The sequence below is a fragment of the Malaclemys terrapin genome, chromosome 7 (assembly GCF_027887155.1).
Source record: "Malaclemys terrapin pileata isolate rMalTer1 chromosome 7, rMalTer1.hap1, whole genome shotgun sequence".
NCBI classification, from domain to species: Eukaryota; Metazoa; Chordata; order Testudines; family Emydidae; genus Malaclemys; species Malaclemys terrapin.
In genome coordinates this window covers 38,783,160-38,803,341 of record NC_071511.1, presented here as the reverse complement: position 1 = coordinate 38,803,341, position 20,182 = coordinate 38,783,160, and the positions used below count along the sequence as shown (strand labels likewise).

General features: G+C 39.3%; 1 protein-coding gene across 6 annotated transcripts in view; it reads right to left on the bottom strand.

The window, feature by feature from the left end:
• Window positions 1–20,182, bottom strand: part of TAMM41 (TAM41 mitochondrial translocator assembly and maintenance homolog) — a 47,857-nt gene that overhangs the window by 3,407 nt on the left and 24,268 nt on the right. For 3 of the 6 annotated variants that reach the window (XM_054035837.1, XM_054035838.1, XM_054035833.1), the window contains exons 6-8: window positions 19,028–19,193; window positions 17,814–17,876; window positions 6,520–6,655 (exon numbers count right to left, since the gene is read on the bottom strand). In XM_054035837.1, the coding sequence (XP_053891812.1) occupies window positions 6,579–6,655; window positions 17,814–17,876; window positions 19,028–19,193 (306 nt within the window). In that variant the 3' untranslated portion in view covers window positions 6,520–6,578. Of the gene's footprint in view, window positions 1–2,339; window positions 2,412–4,971; window positions 6,034–6,519; window positions 6,656–17,813; window positions 17,877–19,027; window positions 19,194–20,182 lie in introns of those variants that run through there. The other 3 variants (XM_054035836.1, XM_054035834.1, XM_054035835.1) reach the window with 3 other exon arrangements.

Here is a 20,182-nt window from a genome sequence, read left to right as displayed (position 1 = left end):
TCCTAGACAGTCTCTTCCCATTCTGTATGTGTGAAACTGATTTTTTCTTCCTAAGTGGAGCAGTTTGCATTTGTCTTTGTTAAACTTCATCCTGTTTAACTCAGACTATTTCTCCAATTTGTCCAGATCATTTTGAATTATGACCCTGTCCTCCAAAGCAGTTGCAATCCCTCCCAGTTTGGTATCATCCGCAAACTTAATAAGCGTACTTTCTATGCCAATATGTAAGTCGTTAATGAAGATATTGAGAAGAGCCGGTCCCAAAACAGACCCCTGCAGAACCCCATTCATTATGCCTTTCCAGCAGGATTGGGAACCATTAATAACTCTCTGAGTACGGTTATCCAGCCAGTTATGCACCCACCTTATAGTAGCCCCATCTAAATTGTATTTGCCTAGTTTATCGATAAGAATATCATGCGAGACCGTATCAAATGCCTTACTAAAGTTTAGATATACCACATCCACAGCTTCTCCTTTATCCACAAGACTCATTATCCTATCGAAGAAAGCTATCAGATTGGTTTGACATGATTTGTTCTTTACAAATCCATGCTGGCTGTTCCCTATCACCTTCCAAGTGTTTGCAGACAATTTCCTTAATTACTTGCTCCATTATCTTCCCTGGCACAGAAGTTAAACTAACTGGTCTGTAGTTTCCTGAGTTGTTTTTATTTCCCTTTTTATAGATGGGCACTATATTTGCCCTTTTCCAGTTTTCTGGAATCTCTCTCGTCTCCCATGATTTTCCAAAGATAATAGCTAGAGGCTCAGATACCTCCTCTATTAGCTCCTTGAGTATTCTAGGATGCATTTCATCAGGCCCTGGTGACTTGCAGGCATCTAACTTTTCTAAGTGATTTTTAACTTGTTCTTTTTTTATTTTATCTGCTAAACCTACCCCCTTCCCATTAGCATTCACCTATGGTAGTGTCTAGTAGCTTCTACCAGTGTCTTTCACTGAGAAGAAAGCTTGGATGCCTGTTAAAGCACCTGGAAATAAGGAGCTACCCACCTAACTGCCTCTACTAGGCACACTGCTCATACAGGATGATGAGGTGGGGGAAACAAGTTCTGGAGCTGCCAGAGACCAGGGAAATGAATGTTTTGGGGAGAAGAGAATGAAATAGCTGGAAATTAAATCCAGGTGAGATGCAACCAAGCAGCAGGGAAACGTGCAGGAGAATGGGAGGATGGCACGGTTTAGGCAGGAGAGAGAGCAATAAAACAAAGTTAAAGATGAAATGAAAATTTGAAGTAGACGAAGACACTAACATTGTAGAAGGGCAAATACACCTTATCACACTGAAGACAGTTACCAGTACATGTGCTCCTAAAACTAGCTTTCCACGCCATGATTGCTAGTTATTTTAGTGAATTACAGCTGTAAACTGCAAGGTGTCATTTCTAACCATTGCTGGGAACTTCAAAAGCAACAAAAATATCTGAAACACATAGAAAAATGTAAGAAAAATTAAATGTAAAACATTAACTGTACAAAAGAGAGGAGCTCAGAATGTGTGCTGCACTTGCCTATGATTCATTCATGGCTTTCTGCCAAAAAGCTAAATACATGCAAGACCAATGGCCTCAAGGGGAAAGGTAGGACACTTTTAAAAGCACAAAGATAAATGATTTACAGAGCAGAACCCATTGAAAGAAAAGCTTTCTGCCTACACCAACCAAAAGAGAAGTTTTTCAAGTCTCTCTTACAAGATTTACTACACAGACTGGAATATTTGTAACGTATCAACAGATGGAGTAAACTAGGCATGCTCAAACTGGGATTTTTAATCCTCTCCTTGGAGGATAAGGAATGGCCCATTCTGTTGTTATGAACAAAGAAAGTTCACCACAAAGCCAAGCAAAGATATGTACTGCATACTTCAGTTATTTAAGACAAATAAAACCAACTCAAGTTACAGGCAATCTTTACAATAAAGTAACACCTGTAATGTGAAAGAGATTGAGCCACTGGCAGGGGCATGCATTTTAAAGCTTTGTAGGGTTTGGCTCAATACAAAACATCTGTTGCACATAAAAATGTTTACTTAGCTGTTGAGCAGAGAGCAATACATCCCCCCACCCCAGAGAACATTACTTATTAAACATATGCCCTTGCTCAGCTAAGTAGGCTCACAATGAAGACAACTCTGCTCTATAGCAGAAACTGGGGTCAAACCTCACTCTCACAGATCAGATCAAGTTATTTCTAAAGTTTTGAACCATTTTTCATGGGTGGGCACCTCTCAAAACAGCAATCCCACATTAAAACATTATTAGATTTCTGGTTTGTTTAGAAACTAACTCTCACCCCCTCCTCTACAGCTCAAACTCACCTTTAATGCATTTCCTCACTCACTTTAAACATAACCAATTGCTTATCCCAAGATCTTGTGTCAATGAGGACTCTGATGAAAAGAGTGAAATATGAGTATGTTACAATATAAAACATCCTAATGGGATTTTTTAGTGAAGGGTCTATTCATACTTCCCTATTTGCCTTATTTAAAAAAATAAAAACAAAGAAACAACTGAAAGTAACCGAAGGATGGAAATGTAGTTAGAATCAAATCTTTGAGGTCCAGTCATATTGAAACATAAAGCCCTAATGTGAATAAGGATTGAGTTAAGCATGTACTTAAGAGCTTTGCTAATAGTGCTCTTAGCCAGATATTAGCTCAGGCATCTCATAATATTTTAACAGGCTCAGCAGCAGATAGGAAATCTCTGAGACAGCCACTGAAGCAATGGGAGACAAAGCATTTACGACTTTACAGATCAAAATCTGATATCGTTGACAAGACACTGGACTGGGGATCTGGGTTCAGTTCTCAGCTCTTCAACAGATTTTTTTTTTTTTTTAAACCGTGGACATGTCATTTAATCCTTCTTCACCTCACTGTGAATTAGGGGATACTGATATTCCTTTTGCCCACCCTTTGTTTTGCCTGTTTAGAATGTACGCTCTTCACATTTGTAAAACTATTGTGTGTTTGTACAATGCATAGCACAGTGGAACCCTGGTCTTTGTTGAAGCCTCTAGGTGTAATAGAATTATAACCACCCTCAGGTAAGAAGAACTGGTACATCCTATGTGAAATATGTAGAGGATACAACAAATAGGTTAATTTGTTGGAGCAATTTTTTAGTTCTCTACTTGAATTATCTGGTAATATACATTCGGTTTGTAGATTCTTGTTACTGAGATTCTTTCAATCTTCACTCCCATGTTCAGTGAAAGACACCTTATGAACCTAAATTATTTTTTCCACACAAAACCACTGTGGATATTTTCCTGATATAAAATATTTTTATTTTTTCAAAGTTTGATTACAAAAACAGAATACACATACACAGAAAAATACAATTCTACAGAGAAATACATTCCTTTTAATGATTTTTATCATGGACTAAATCCTGCAGCCTGGCGCACTTCCTCCACTTTAATGGAATGCAGGATGGCTCATCAGCACACTGTCAAATTGGGACTTAACTTTCCAGTGGGGTGATTACACTCATCTAGCCCTCCAACATCATACTTCGAGATATTTGAACAGCATAGGAAATAGGCTTGCATTTGTCTTGCCATTATCTCCTATTCCTACCTTTGCCATTCTGAATGGTGTCCAACATTCTTAAAAGAATTTGCTGCTGAATAAGCCTCATTCTTAAATCAGGAATTGATTTCAGAAAATTTGTACTCATTTTACTCCAAAATACATCATTTGTGGGATTATTCAAGTATTTGTTCCATATCTATTTTTGGTTAAGATAAGTGGTATTTTGTACACAAGACTAGCAGGTTATCGAGCAGAACCTTTATTTTTAAACACCCCCCCCCCCCAAAAAAAATCCAACAAAAACCTGAGGAACTAACTAGTTATGTGCCCCAGCTCTGTCTTTTGTTCTGTCTTTTGTTACATCTCAACCCCATCCTCCTTGTGTATGCCACTTAGTTAGATTCCCCTCTCTGAAGAGTTCACACTTTGTCCTCTTACGACTCCTAAAGCACAATGCTAGAGCTAGATATACAACTGTTTCCTAATCTGAATAATTTTTGTTGCAGAATATGCCACAGTTAAAAGCAGTGCCACTTATTTTCTATTTAAAGGTGATGCAAGGATGACACTACCTTTCACCTATTATGTGAGGATGATATTCTTTTTCTTTGTGCTTGGAGACTAACCTGTTTTCCCAGTTTCACTTTCTCTTGCATTTCTGAATATCCTAGGCTTACTGATTCATAGTCTTTCTCCACAGGTACAGATGCAGCTGCAAACCAACTTTCTGAGCCTTTCTAACATACCTAATAGTATGAAGCAGAGACTTACTATTATAATATTGGCAACTCATGGAAGGAATGGGTTTTCAGCCATTCTCCTTGCGGTCTCTACTTTCCCCTCCTCGAAACAATCAATATGGAAATTTTAGCCTAACATGTATTCCTGGAAGTTTGGAAACCTAAAGCCTACCACTATCAAAAAGTATACACACTACAGAAATGTTCATCCGGTTTCCTTGCCCCTATTCCAAGATTTGTAACCAACTACTGATGGGTGACTAAATGCTAGGAATATACATATAGGAAAGGGAGTTAATAGGAACAATGGCTTTGGGAGGATATTCATTGTTCTGTATTACCAGTCTTATTCAAATAAAGCTTTCAATGGAACAATCTATTTTTATTTACTGACTCTAGATTTAAAATTTAACCACTTTAAGCTCTTCAGGATTTTAAAATCATAGATTGTAACATCTGTTCAATGGTGATGAAAGCAGAACTGAATTAATGAGCCATCTTACAGTATCAAGTATCGGGGGGTAGCTGTGTTAGTCTGTATCTACAAAAACAACAAGGAATCTGGTGGCACCTTAAAGACTAACAGATTATTTGGGCATAAGCTTTCATGGGTAAAAACCTCACTTCTTCAGATGTATAGGTTTTTACCCACGAAAGCTTATGCCCAAATAAATCTGTTAGTCTTTAAGGTGCCACCAGACTCCTTGTTGATCTTACAGTATGTTATTTCCTCAGCTTCCCACTCAAATTGCCAAGCTGCATGATACACTTAAATTACTCCTTGGAAATAGGTAACAGCTAGTTTTACACCCTAAAATTCCTTTTGTAATTTAAGATTTTCCTAAAACTTCTAATTAAATGAAATCAAATGATAGATTTCAGAAATTAAGGTTATGCAACAAAAGATATAGTCTGTGGGAAAGTTACTTTTAAATTCCTAACCTCTTTATATTAATGTTTTTCCCTTATTGCAACTGCCACTGGCTTTAAAACCAGATCAAATAGTGAGAAAAAGGATGCCTGTCAAGACCCTTCATATGGAGAACACCTGTTAAGAAAAGTCATTTTTGGATAAGCAAGTAAGTAAAGCCACTTGATCCGAAGAGAAAAATGAATTCTCAAACATTCCCATTATCTACAGCAGATACATCTAGAACACCATATCAAAGATTCTCTTTACATTAAAAGGTCAATGCCTCCACTGACCGCATCTTTAATAACTTATTGACAAGTAATAGGAATATGGTAGTTGAATCTCTTTTGTAAAGCTGATCTGATTAATTGGAGGAAAATAGGTTCTATCCTTATGGTCAATATTTTCACACACATTTTACAATTTACATTAATCAAGTAGTTTATACTGTAACTAACAACAATTTCCATGATTTTAACCAGACTGATTTTAAAGTACTTTGTGAGTTGGTAGTGCAGAACACTTAAAATATATTGTGTAACTTACACATTACTGGACCCAGAAGCTTAATGAAAATTGACCTTGTTTTGAAATATAACCTCCCAGCCACTACTTGATTGTGAGTTATGTTGCTGTCAACTAAAAGGATTGCCAAGAATGGCTGACCTTTAAGATACCTTACCGGCTCGTAACTCTTCAGTTACCTACGCTCCCAGACATGGCACACACAGTGAAATATATCCTCCAAAATGCCTCTCTCTCATTAAGTATTTTCTGGGTTGTGAGAGAGAAAAATGTATTCTTGATGGATCCCACTCTGCAGAAGGGTTATAGAGTAAATATTGCACTCTTAAAATACATGTGTGCTCAAATGGACTTAATGTAAAAAAGAAAGCATTGTATGGGGAAAGTTTTAATATCTAGTTAAAATTCAACTGGACCCCACAATTCTATAAACTCCTCAGAAGAGACTGGAGAAGAGAACAAGACAAAGCTTGAGAAGAAAGTTTTCTTTTCCAAAATAGTCCAGATTCTATCAAACATACAGGAATTTTATTTGTTTGCTTTCAGATGTGCAAACAAGCATTTCTGGCAAATGTATTTCAGAGTCAAATCTCTAATACACACAGGAAAACCTTAAGTATACTTGCAAATGAATTCCCTCAGCCTTTAGCAAATTATCTGTACCCAATGAGGTCCGCACCCCATGTGAGAAAGTATTTGTGTATACATAGTATAATTATTGCTACCTATCCACAGTTTACATAGGTAGGTAAAGCAACAGGTACCAACTGCACAATAGTTGCAGAGAAAAAGAGGTCTGTTTATTTACCTATACATAGTATGTACACAACTTGGACATCAGGAAGTCTTCCTTAGCCATCCTTTTGTCATTTTATACATTTTCTTCATACTGTAAGTCACTGATTTCTTGAACCCTAAGGAAAAAAACGAGACAGGTAGAACTTAGGAAGAGAAACAACTATTTAGTTCTTGAGAAAGCCTTAAGCAAATCTCCAAATAAAGTACTTCCCTGGAAAGGTGACCAAAGGCTATTTGTATTGCAACAACAGATACCTAACTTTTCCTGCAGTGATAACTCAGGAGGCTTTTGCATTGCATATCCCTGCTGAACAGCTTATCAAGCATTGCGGTCTCCCTTCTCCGTCACCCACTACATGTGTTCTGCTGATTGGGAGAGCATGACGACATGGGAGTGGATGCAAAAAAGTTGATGGAGACCATAAGTAATGCAGCAGAACATGCTGGCCCAGCAAAGGCAGAGCCGAACACTAGAAGGACTGTCTGGGGAAGTCAGAGCAGGGAGCCGAGGGGCCAGGGCCATCACTAGATGACATCTGAGAGGGGATCCTGAGTCCAACCAGCAAGGACTATCAGCTATTGGGGCAGAGGTCGAGAAGATGATTAGGACCTGAAATAAAAAATTACGCTTCTCCCATTATAAAAAAAAAAAAACCTTGAACTTTTCTCTTAAAACAGTCCTGCAATTGAAAGAGCCATGAACTGAAAGATGAAATTTGGCAAGGTAATAGCTCTCTGAGAAAAAGTGCCTCTGAGTACTGCAGTGAAAATCTGTTCTGATTTGAGCTTTTTGGAGTAGAATGCTGCATATCACTTCTTCATTAAGTGTGTAAGGAAGGACATTGCACCTGCACACATGGCTAGTTTTCATGAAGGTGTGCAAGGGCTGAGCCAGAGATCTAAAGTAGCCATTTCCTCAGTACTTGTGCACATTCTAGGTGTGAAGGGCTGCGGGGCTATTTCTGTGTACTTTGCAAGATGCACATTTAGTTGCTCAGTTCCTAAAGTTTGCAGAAGAGGAGTCCTCTCTTGTGGGCCTAATGTGAAAGGGACATGATGTTCTGCTGTGTTTAACCATACTGTACCAAATTATGAAATTTAAAACAAAGTATTGCTCATTTTTGGCAAGCCAGCAAAGCTTTGAGGTCCTGGAGAGTGACGTTTTTTATGTTTGTCTGACCTCCTCCCCCCAGTTTTTTTTATTTAAAAAAATACTATAAATTCCCTACATTATGATCAGTGAAGTAAAGTTACAGGGTTAAGCACTCAGAAGTCTGAAAATCAAGATTTTAAGGCTGCACAACTATAGTTCTGCTCCCTTGTACGTATGCATCAAAATGTACTCTAAACTACATATTACCTTTTCTACAAACTTATGTATGGATATCATGCAGAACTGTGCACTACCCTGTATGCACAACTAACAAAGTACATTAAAGTCATTTAACCATATTTGCTAAACATACTTCAGTATAACAGAAGCGTGACAGCTTGCTGACACAGATAGGCAACTTAGATTCAGAGTTAAGTGTATCATCCACTGAATAGCATCTTTGGAAAGGTGAAAAGAAGATGTTGTACATCTCACTCAATTATTAAAATATATCTTAAGCAGTAATCCATTTCATATAAAAGTATTTTAAATAATATTTTAAGTCAAAGAAATACTGGACAATTAATATAATGAAAGAAGTGCAAGTGTAGATACAAATAGTTACAAGATATTACTTGAGTACTGAACACTGTAGAAAAAGTATGATAAATTGCAGAAATAATGGAATTATGTCATTAAAAACTATAATAATGGACATGCAGGAAAAGGCTGAGTTAAGGAAGTGCATGCAATCTTAATTTTTGTATTTATTTACTTGAGTACCTAACTGTTCAACCCAAACATTAACAGAGAACTTTGTTTGGAATATGTATCATACGTACCATACACAATACTTTTCAAATTAAAATGTACATAGTTGCATGCATATGGACTCTAGCGTACTGCAGTCAAGAAAAATAAATGAAAAATAATCTGTTATTTGCATTATGGTACCATCTAGGAGCTTTGGTGATGGATTAGGACCCCATTGCGCTAGGCACAGTAAAACAGGAAAAAAAGGTAGTTCCCGTCCCAAATAATATTAAAATTGCCTAAAAAAATATGACCCTGTTGACTACTGCCCAAGCTACTAGTGTACCATACACCAAGAAAACACAAACCTCTAATACTGAAGTTACTGTATGTAAAAATGATGTTCTGCCATTCCAATGAAATCAATGTACGCTCACTATAACAACAGTATGGCAGGTGGAGTATCAGCAGTAAAGCAGTTATATCCCTGCAGGGCTCCTTTGCTGTATTGGCACTGCAGTCAGAAAAGCCAGCCAGGTCTATCTGCTTGCCAACAAGTACAGCCTCTTGCAGCTGTTGAACATTAAGATATTTTCTTAATATCCTCCCTCCAGTGAGCACTCTACTGAACCCCACCCACTTGAGCCTTAGACTGGAATCTTATGTAATAAGATGCTTTATATATTCCTATCCCAACCCAACATGTTACAAACAAAATGCAGGTTCTTGCATATAGCCAACTTCTTATAACAGCCCTCTGGGTGATGAGTCACATCTGTAGTAAAAGTTAATGGTCACAATTCTACCCCCCGTTTCAGAATCTGTTTGAAGACATACTCGTGAGCACTTGGACAACAAGCGTCTTTCAGCTTTTACTATGAATCCAGGATTACTTGGTGCGTAGGTCTCCCTTCTTCCCCCTTAAATTTTTCCATCAGACGATGCAGAACAAAGACTTAAAATAATGCACATGGACATACACAACTGCAAACGTTTTTGGGGATTGAGCCATAAGAGGTTGTAAGAGGATCCCATATCAATTTTTTTGTAAGAGTAAGGGGTTAGCCCAAATATCCTGGAATGCTGAAATTAAGCCACTTTCCCAAACTTCCCCTGTAGCTACAGTAGAGGGGGTATTCTTCACTTCCTGTCATGTACTCATGTTCAGGATTAACGTATGCACTATCACAGTGGCTCTCAACCTTTCCGGACTACTGTACCCCTTGCAGGAGTCTGATTTGTCTTGCATATGCCCAAGTTTCATCTCACTTAAAAACTACTTGCTTACAAAATCAGACATACAAGTACAAAAAAGTGTAACAGCACACTATTACTCAAAAAATGCTTACTTTCTATTTTTACTATATAATTATAAAATAAATCAATTGGAATATTGTACTTACATTTCAGTGTATAGTGCATAGAGCAGTATAAGCAAGTCATTGTCTGTATGAAATTTTAGTTTGTACTGACTTTGCTAGTGCTTTTTATATGGCCTGTTGTAAAACTAGGCAAATATCTAGATGAGTTGATGTACCCCCGGTAGACTTTTGTGTACCCCCAGGGGTACACATACCCCTGGTTGAGAACCACGGCACTATTAAACAGCTGCATTTACAGTGAAGTGGAGCAGTGGTTAATATTTGCTGTTGTCTGGTTAACAGCCACTGCACCAAACAATGGATTTCAACATATAAAGGCTGCTTGCACGTAATTACAGCAAAGCCTCCAAAAACATGAGGCAAATTTAGTTTCCAATTCTCAGAAAGCATCTCTTATTTAGGACAACACTCAAGCATGCGTGTGGACTTCAATGGAACTTCAGCAACAAAGATTATTTAGTTTGAAATATTTTACCCATTAACCCTCACCCAGTCCCTTAGAGTGAAATAAAATGAAGAGTAGAAGCAGAAAAGTCCCTTGGTACATCTAACTGACATGTATGTGTCAACATTCAATAGAATGTATGTTTGTCTCACAGAAACCTCTCTCTCAATGATTCATTGCGATCAATATAATAAAGTGTGATTTTATTTCAGATGAAGTTTCCAAACTCAAAAATATCAACATACAATTGCTCCTTAAGAGCAACTAAACATAAAACTTTCAAAGTTTTTAGTTCCACAAGACTATACAGACTCCAGCTAGGAAGAAAAATAAATCAAATGATGGTGCCATCTCTAATAGAAAGCAGACCAGAAATCTCCCCACAGACTTCAGAAATTATATAGGCACATTTTCAAAAGCTAAATAGGGCATTTAACAACAAACAAAAATACAGAGCTCAAGCTCAATTTGAAAACCACACTGGCCGAGAAAGATGAAGGACAGTCCTGTTAGGTGGGTTGAAATTCTTTGTTATGACTGTGTACTCTGCCAAATAATGTTAGCAAACAAACAGTGTGCCAGCTAAGTAATGACCACCACCCTGGATATAAATTACTCTCACTTTAACAGTATGGTATAGATTAGCTTGTTAAAGGCTGGATTGTAGATGTTTTAGGATCCACAGTTTCTTTTTGAAAGCAGCAAGACTATTACAAAAAGCAACAAATATCCTTTACTAATTCTACTAATTAAACATTTAGTGATTACCTGGGAGCTTCTGGAGTATTGATACATTATCTCCTTTTCTAAAGTCTGAACTACCAATCACTGACTTTCAGCTAGCATGATGGTAGGAAAAATTAACATCAACGTTACACAAATGTACTAGGGATGAGATTCCAGACATCAGGCCTTGCCAACATGGTTGCCAGGAATAGAAGGAAAATGAATGAAGAGCTTCAAACCATTGATTCAATGGCTGGCATTGCCACTCATCTATATGCTTCCCAGTATCACTTTAACAGCACTGTGTGAGAAAGAAGGGTGTAAGGGACAGTTGGATATATAAGCGAAGATCCATAACACTTTTTCACGTCTGTACTAGTTCAAAGTCTTCTTAGGAGAATTAGAGTTAAAAGAGAGATACCTTTGGTAAGGAAAAGAGTAACAAAATCAGTATCTTTAGGTGTAACGGAATTAAAATTAACTCAACTCTCTAAGGCCTGTCCCTAGAACAGATCTGTTGTATTGTACTATTAAAACAACTGCACCGCTATGGATTGGCCACAAATTTGTGTACTGTACCTCAATAAATAAGAAAAAACTGGTCAGAGCTAAAAAAAGAGAAGTCACTACTCTTTAAATATTAAGCAGTACAGATTAGACATTTGAAGTGCATGTATTAGTGACAGTCCTCTAGCAGCAAATATCTAAAGTATTTATGAAACTTCAACCGAAATTGATTCAAGATCTCCTTTAGAACATACTGCTTCAGATTGATGGAACAATCACAAAGATTTCATGAGCCTCACACTTGGAGGAAAATATAAAGCGGTAGTAATAAGCAAAATAATTCTATTAATATTTAATTTCTAAGCAAATGAAAAAACATTCTTTCCTGAACTCCAGGAGAAATCTAGCATGATACAAATGTAAACTAAATATTTATTACATCTACAAACTTACGTTAAAAGAAAGTTAACGTTGCGAAGTCAAGCACTCTGAAGTTCTGAAATATCCAGTGGCAACCTTAATCTGGTCCCCTTGTAAAGCTTTAATTCCACACTCATGTATGACTTTTTCTCCTACAGAACCCCTGCCTCAGTTCAGTGCACAAGATGGATGGTTGTCTGGGGATGAATCCGGGCTGTGTAGTGAAAGAAACTCTTGTCGGTAGGACCCCTGCCCTTTGCTGCAGAATTTGGAAGGGGTGCAATGAGTTAGATAGAGTATTGCCGGAAGATACAGGAGTCTCAAGGTTTAGGCAGTTGAATACCACCCTGGAGAATTGAATTCTACTTCTGCACTGCCACAGAGTTCCTGTGTGATGGCACTTAACCCAAAATTTTTGTAAGTGGCCTCGAATTGGACATTCCAGACAGTGAGGAGGAACACAATGTGAGACACCTGGTGTCAGATTTGCAGAAGTGCTTAGCGCTCACAACTGCAACTGAAGTTGACTGAAGCTTTGCTCAAACATATAAAGTGCTATAAAGATGCTAAGTATTCTGGAAATTCAGGCTCTTGAGTTGGGTACCCAAAATTAGGAAACACCTATCAGTTTTGGCCTTCCTCTCTTCCTGCCTCCATTCTGAAGCTGTAAAAGGGGAATACCATGACCTCATCTCCAAGGGATGTTATAAAGATAAAGTAATTGTGAAGCAGAATGCAGGGGGGTGCTGGAGCCAGAGGTTGGGAGGTAGCAGAGAGGGAGAAGGGTGGACAAGTATATAGAAGCAGAGAGGGAGGGAGAAACAAACGCCCAGGAGAAATTAATAACTTTGTATGCAGTACAGGTTTTGGCCTGGAACTACACATTGCATGAATATACAAAGAAAAACTGAGTAACTACGCACTTATTAAATGATGCAGGGGTCTTGTGGGGGAGAGGGGGGCGGAACCAGCAGCAACCTTAATTGGAATTTCCTGACTTTTGATGCTTATCTTTGCAACCTTAGCATTCTTTTAACTTTTTTTTAAATTTAATTTCCTAAATGCCTTTAATAAACAAACAAAAACCCAGCTTGGGTCAGCAGCAGGGTTCAGACCTTTACATCCATACCACTTGAGCTCATGGAGTAACTGAGAGGATAACAGCCTACTTCTGCTACGTTGACCATCTCTAGAAGGGGATGAGACACCTTGCCAGTGGGTTTGACAACTATTTGCAGACAGGAGAGGCATGCAGAGACTCATGATTCCTGGGTTTATTTTCAGGTTCTGGAAGGGAGTAGCTGTAATGGTCACTTATCCTTTTGCCCCTATGTCCCTCAGCTTCTGCCCTCCTCCCCCAGTGCTTCTATCCAACCCTACCTCCTTCACACACCCCAGGCTCCTGCCTCCCTCCCTCCCTGCTTCTATATACTTGTCCACCCTTCTCCCTCTCTGCTACCTCCCAACCTCTGGCTCCAGCACCCCCCTGCATTTAAATCAAGTAGCTTTCTCACTGCCTGGGCAAAGGTAGGAGGAGTTCTGAAAGCACAAGAGAGTCTCCCTACTCAGCCTCTGCAGCCCCAAGATAGAGCAGGCTCAGTGCAGACAATCTTCCAAGCATTTAGAAGTCTCCACTAAGCATGTGCAAATGGACATTTTACAGAGGTTCATAGCTTGGCAAATTTGGTAGAATCTTCCTGGGAAGGGCAAAAGGCAAATCCCTGACCCCATCGCAAGCCCCTCTGATAAATTTCAAGTCTCTGGATCAATGCATGACAGCGCTAGAGCCCCGCAACTCAGTGGTTGAAAGAATTTTTGTTAAAGGGTCAAAAACAACCAATTTTTCCTCAGAAATGGCTGAACCACTGAAGCTGAAATCTTTCCAATACTGTCACCAGAGATAGACACCCAGCCTGGTAGATTGCAGCCCCAACACTTAAACTTTGGCAGTCATAAGCCAGTGAAAACAGGGTCTTCCATTGGGAAGTGTCACACAACAGTAGCTATACAGGCAGTTCTTCCAGAAAAGGATTCTGCGCTTCTTCCATATTGCAACATGGTTTAGAAAAGCTGCTCAGAAGCAGACTTTGCAGAGATACATGCTTTTTATAGAAGGGCAGGTTTGAGACCTCAAATTGTTCTATTCACTCCGATGTTAAAATTAGCAATGACCACACCTCAAGAGGTACGGTTTTGGTAGGCATCCAGAAGTTCAGATCCTTATCCAAACTTCCCTAGGTCTGGAGGGCTCATCTCTGCACACTTTAAGGCAGGCCAGTAATCCTAATAGATCAATCCTGTCTATTTTGGTGCTTCTGCTTTTGGCAAGAACTAGGTAAGAGGTGTCTGAAAAAGGGGAGGGAGGAAAGAAAAGAGAAGCAAACCTTTCAAGACTCACTGGGGTTTGGGTTTGGTTCAAGTTTGAGGCAAAGTTTCGTGCCCATTTTTATTTGGCCTGAACCAGCACATCCAACCCTTCGTTTCCAAAAGTAACATGGAAATGTGGAGAGGGTTACCAACTTTTTCAGGGATAAATGTAATCCCACATGACTGGCTAGTTAAAAGGCAAAAATGTTGTTTATGGTAAGGTAGGAAGTTAATGATACTGTGTATCTAGGCACAAAACCAACATTAGAGAAGAAGGTGAGAAAACAGATCTCAAGATGGCTCCTGATGGCTGTAAGTCTGCGAGCTATCGATAAAACATATTCAGACTCACAAAGCAGAAAACATTATAGAGCTAACAAGTCTTCATAATGTGTTTTTTAGGGTCCCAAAACACAGGTAGCTACATCACAGAAATCCCTGTAAGTAGCCTGCTGAATAGGCATGGAGAAGGAACCACCAATGGACTGTCCGAAGTGGGTCCTTCCAGGTGAGAGTTTAGATCAGGGGTGGCCAACCTGTGGCTCCGGAGCCACATGCGGATCTTCAGAAGTTAATATGTAGCTCCTTGTATAGGCACCGACACCAGGGCTGGAGCTACAGGCACCAACTTTCCAGTGTGCCAGGGAATGCTCACTACTCAACCCCTGGCTATGCCACAGGCCCTGCCCCCACTCCATCACTTCCCGCGCCCTCCCCTGAGCCTGCTGTGCCCTCGCACCTCCCGCTCCTCCTCCCCCTCTCCCCCCCCGAGCCTCCTGCATGCCACGAAACAGCTGATCCGGAGGTGTTGATCAGCGGGGCTGCCGGTGGGCGGGAGGTGCTGGGAGGGGGGGGGACCTCATGGGGAGCTGCTGACGTATTACTGTGGCTCCTTGGCAATATACATTGGTAAATTCTGGCTCCTTCTCAGGCTCAGGTTTGCTGCCCCTGGTTTAGATACTCAGGCGGTGCAATGTGGGGAAGCCTGCACTGCCGTCCATGACTCATACTGTAGCAGTTTGTTTATGAACAGTCTCATTCTCCCAGGCAGTCACCTAACTTTCACAAGCACTGAACTCAGAGACATTTTTGAAGGTTTAAAAACCAATATTTTGTTTTAACCAATATTTTGCACTTCTATAGCACCTGCTATCTGTGGATCTCAATGTACTTTATGAAGATGAATGGATCAAATGCTACATGAAGTAGCTAAATGTTATCCTTACTTTTACAGAAAGGCAAATTGAAGCACAGAAGTGTTAGGTGACTTGCTCTAAAATCACACCAGAAGCCTATATCAGAGGCAGGAATTAAACTTCAGATCTTTCAACTCCTATTCCTGCGCTTCAACATCAAGCCCATCTTTCCTCAGCTTCAGATGCATTTCCTTCTTTTGACATATTTGAACTTCACAAGCCAGTTCTGTACATCTAAAGATACTACTGTATTAATCAGTAGTGTGTGCGTGTGTGAAAGAGTGAGACGCACTCTTTAAGTGCGCTGACCCAACTCTAAGCACACTGCCTTTTAAAGTAGATCAGCAACTTGAGACAGCAGCTGCTGCCAGCAGCTCCCTCTGTCCTGAGCCCTGCCGTGTCCTCCCCGCCCCCCGTGGAGATGGGGTACCAGAGCGGGAGAAGGGGGACACCCTGACATTAGCACCTCCCCCCCAGCAAGCAAGAGGCTCCCAGGAGCAGCTCCAAGGCAGAGGACAGGAGCAGCACACAGCAGTGGGAGGAGGAACAGCTGAACTGCCTGGCAATTGATAGCCTGCTGGGCCGCTGCCACAGAGGGAGCTTATGGGAACTGATAGGGGGGCTGCCGGTCCACCCTGCTTCCAAGCCCCCTTCAGCTAGCTCCAACAGGCTGCTCTTTCTGCAGGCAGTGGACAAAGAAGGCAGCTGCCAAACAACATTATAAGGGAGCATTGCGCAACTTTAAACGAGCAACATAACGATTGATCAGCAACATAACGAAACAACCTTAACCGGTACGACGTTAAGTGAGGAGTTATTGTATAACTGGACTCAAACATCATGATTTAAAAAAAACAAAACACATCAACCTACAAAGTACAATCATCCCTATTATAGAATTATTTTAGCCAAAATAAGATAGTAATGGTCCTGAACACTGCAAAGCACATTGCTTTTAGACAGGCAACAGGCATAACATTTGGAATAGCCAAAAGATTGACGCTCCCTAAAAGTGGGGGGCCACCGGTGCCCAAACCATGCCCCCACCCCATCCCTTCTCCCTGAGGTCCCACTCCACCTCTTCCCCTTTTACGACTGGTAAAAAGTGATTGAGCTATGGTCTCCTGGCTCCCCCTGTTCCAGCACCCCTGAGTCAAGATGGATAACAGCTCTGGAAAGTCAATCCTTTAGTGTGTGGTATGGAGAATAACTTCTTAAACCATAAACACCATAATTTTTATATGATCTACATTTGGAAGGTAGGGGACATGTACATAAGCTACAACCTGCATCTAGTCACCGTTTTGCGCAATGTAAGGATTTTTCTTGAAGTGAAACTTAGAGAAAGCTCTAATGTGCTGACCAGTGATCCTGGCTTAATGAGGGCCCAACTCACCCTACTACTGTCTACTCAGTAACAGCTTAGGCTCTAATATATTTCACTCTAAATTAGCTGTGAGGTAAATAGTTTTTTAAACTGGAAGACTCAGAACATCTTCATATTAGATCCACTGTAGGAGGCAGACAGGTAGCACATCAGGATGGGGTATCCAACTATCGAGAACGTGATGGGGTTTTTTTTGATGAAGGAGAAAAAGTCACCCGATCTTCATGTGTTCCCCCACAGCCAATCAATTATTTTCCCTCAATCAGCTGGCCTTTCCCAGCCCAATGTATATCTTTTTAATTTGAATATTAAACAGAGTTAAGCCTTTTCTCATGTGGCTTTTATCTGTGAACTCTTTTTCTAAGACAGTTCGCTTTTTTTTTTTCCTTTAAGAACATGAAAGTATTGGTCTCTTAACTGAGGCTCACCAGCTATAGAGCAGTTTTGACTACTGGGTGGATCTAATGCTTGTTTCTGTCAGAGGGACTGGTCAGAAACGTGATATGGCAAAATATTTATTTTACATGTAGTCTGAAACTTCTGTCAGTAAATGCTTAGCTTAGTATCATTTTTAGGGCAAAAATTCTAGTCTCTGGTCTACACTGCGAATCTCTACACTCATTCTGCTCTCCCCGCACGTGTAGAAATCCTGAGGGAATTCTAAAGGAATTTTACTCCTTATGGGAGTTCACAAGAAGAGCAGAGTATCGGTACAAATTAGCCAAGTGCCCTACAGAGGAGAACTCTAAAGTAATATATTTTTTAATATCACATCTCCACCACACCCTATTTCAGATTCCCTTTGTCTTTTTATGATTTCCCAATAATCATAGAAAATAGAGAGGCGATTACTAGTGAAAGTTTCCGGTGGCATCTCTCTGTTTCCCAAGACCAAAAAGTCTATAATTTTAACTTCTGTAACAGAGAGCTTGAGGTCTTAAAATTTGTACTTTCTGAAACCAAAAAACCCATTTGTATATAATGGCAGATGTCCTTACCAGCTGTTAGTATGGTTTTAGAACTCTGTATTAGACTGGAAGATCTCACAATTCCTGAAATGCCTGTGTATAGAGAAAGGATATCAACACACAGATGTTATCCATCTTAGTCTTAAAAACAAAGTTAAAAAAAAAAATCACAATTTAACTATTTTCCAGTTATACAATAAAGCATCCTGGAAGTAAAACTTACAATTATCTTAACAAAAACTTTCTATTTTGCTTTGTCATGCTGATTCGAGAATTTGTTCCAAATGCTCTTAAATTTTTTTTATACAACATGACATTGTTTATATGGAAAAACAATATTGAAGACTTGGTAGTAATTAATAGAGTTTGATTCCATTAATTCAATCTTCCCCATTATATTTCTGTACCCAGTTGCCCAGTCATGGGTGGTTCAATCAATCATGTTTCCTCAGCATGCACAGTTTCAGCAGGGCTTTGTCATTTCATATTTCACTGCCTGGGCTTGTTAAAGAATTGAACAAACTATTTCAATATGAAATTGTGTTTTCACATTCTGTTTTACACCCTTTTCTCCTGTCCTGTGTCAATCTTATCTATTTAGATTATAAACTCTTTGGGGAAAGGCCTGTCTACTCCTCTCTGTTGACACAGTGCCAAGCACAATGGATCTTCATTCTTGGTTAGTCCTTAGACACCGCTGTAAAAAAAAAAAAAAAAAAAAAAAAAAAAAAGACATCCCACATATGTGCTAATTATAATGTGAGGATTTTGCAGTTTGTTGGAGTTATTCTTCCAAATTCAAATGAACTGAGTAACACAATACACATTTGCATACCACTGAAGCTCAATATTTGATTGAAACTATGCATTTGTTCTCACAGGGAAGATAGTCCTCTCAGGCAACCAGAAAATTAAATGTTCTAATTCAACCAAGTTTCTGTTTAAAATGATTTCTTTTAGGATTTGAAATGGGAACTTTATATTTTTCCATGTTAATTTGGACAAGTGGAAGTTGATATACAAACATGAAGATTTTTGAGAACGTGTTTGCATCTACTGTATCCTAAAATTAAGCATTTGGGTACAATGTAACATCTCCGAATTGTAATTTCTCTCTTCTGCCTCTACCACTCTAAATTGATGGGCTGGATTCTCTTAAGCTGTTTCCATGTAGTATAATAAAACTAATTCTTAAATATATCACTTCCAATCAGAGACTGCCTCTCATGCATCCACAGACCTACCCTGATGTACCACTAATCCACAGTCAGGGTCATGGGCCACTTTCAGTAAAACCTCTTCCACATCTCTGTTCTTCCCAGGAGGGTCCACAAAAGAAGTTATCTTTTGTTGAAGAGTCCTCGGCAAAGCCATTAGCTGCATGAATTGACCTTCTGGACTTTTATCGATCTGAACATTACAAACACAAAAAACAAGGAAAATTGTGAACTCAGTTACATGTAATAAAGATGGTTAACACAAAATCCACACGTTTCCAAAGTGAGCACCGATGGTTTTGGCTATCTTTGGTCCCTGCTAAAGCTTTGTTGATCATAAAGCTACAAATTTTCATATATATGCAGAAAGATAATGCACATACGGAGTCATGGGCAACAGAAGTGAGAGCTCCCACTGCTTTTCCAGAGCATAATCTCAACCATTACCTTGAAAGACAACCTAAGCGCAAGAGTCAATTTTTAATTTTTAGGTAGCCATCCAATTTGCACATGCTATCTTGCTGATAGTGCAAGCAAGTTAACACAATTGCATATATGTATTCTTAATTTACTCAAATTACTTTTAAATAAAATAAATGCAGAAAACAAATATAGTCTCAAAGACCATGGAACTGTGCTGAATATTCCATGTGCTGAATATGTTCAAGCATTGAGCAAAATTATTAATGTCATATATAGGAATTCTCACTATTTTACAATTAGTTTTCATTAAAACTGTTTGAAAAATCTCTCTCTCTCATCTGCATTAAACTTTGCATCATGTCTGGCTTATGTAACTTGAAGGAAATGTTTTGGTGAACACCCTTTGCTCAACATTTTTCAGTTTTTTAATTTCTGAACTTACTAGTAATTTAAAAAAAAAAAAAACACCTCTCATCCCAAATAAGAGATTCCATTCTTCAAAGCAACAGTTAACTTAAAATACTTATTCCATTGCAAAGTTCCTCCATGCACTGAACTGAGAGGAGGTAACCGTTACTGGTCTGCAACGTATGGTTTTGATTGCTATATTTCAACAATCTTTAGAATGTACACAAGAACGTGCACACTAGGGCTGAGTGAACAGATTGGACAGGAACACATACCCTAGTGTTGTTATGCAAGTCCACAATCGCCTGCAACATGGGATGAGGGGTAATTCAAAAGGGCCAGCATTTTCAT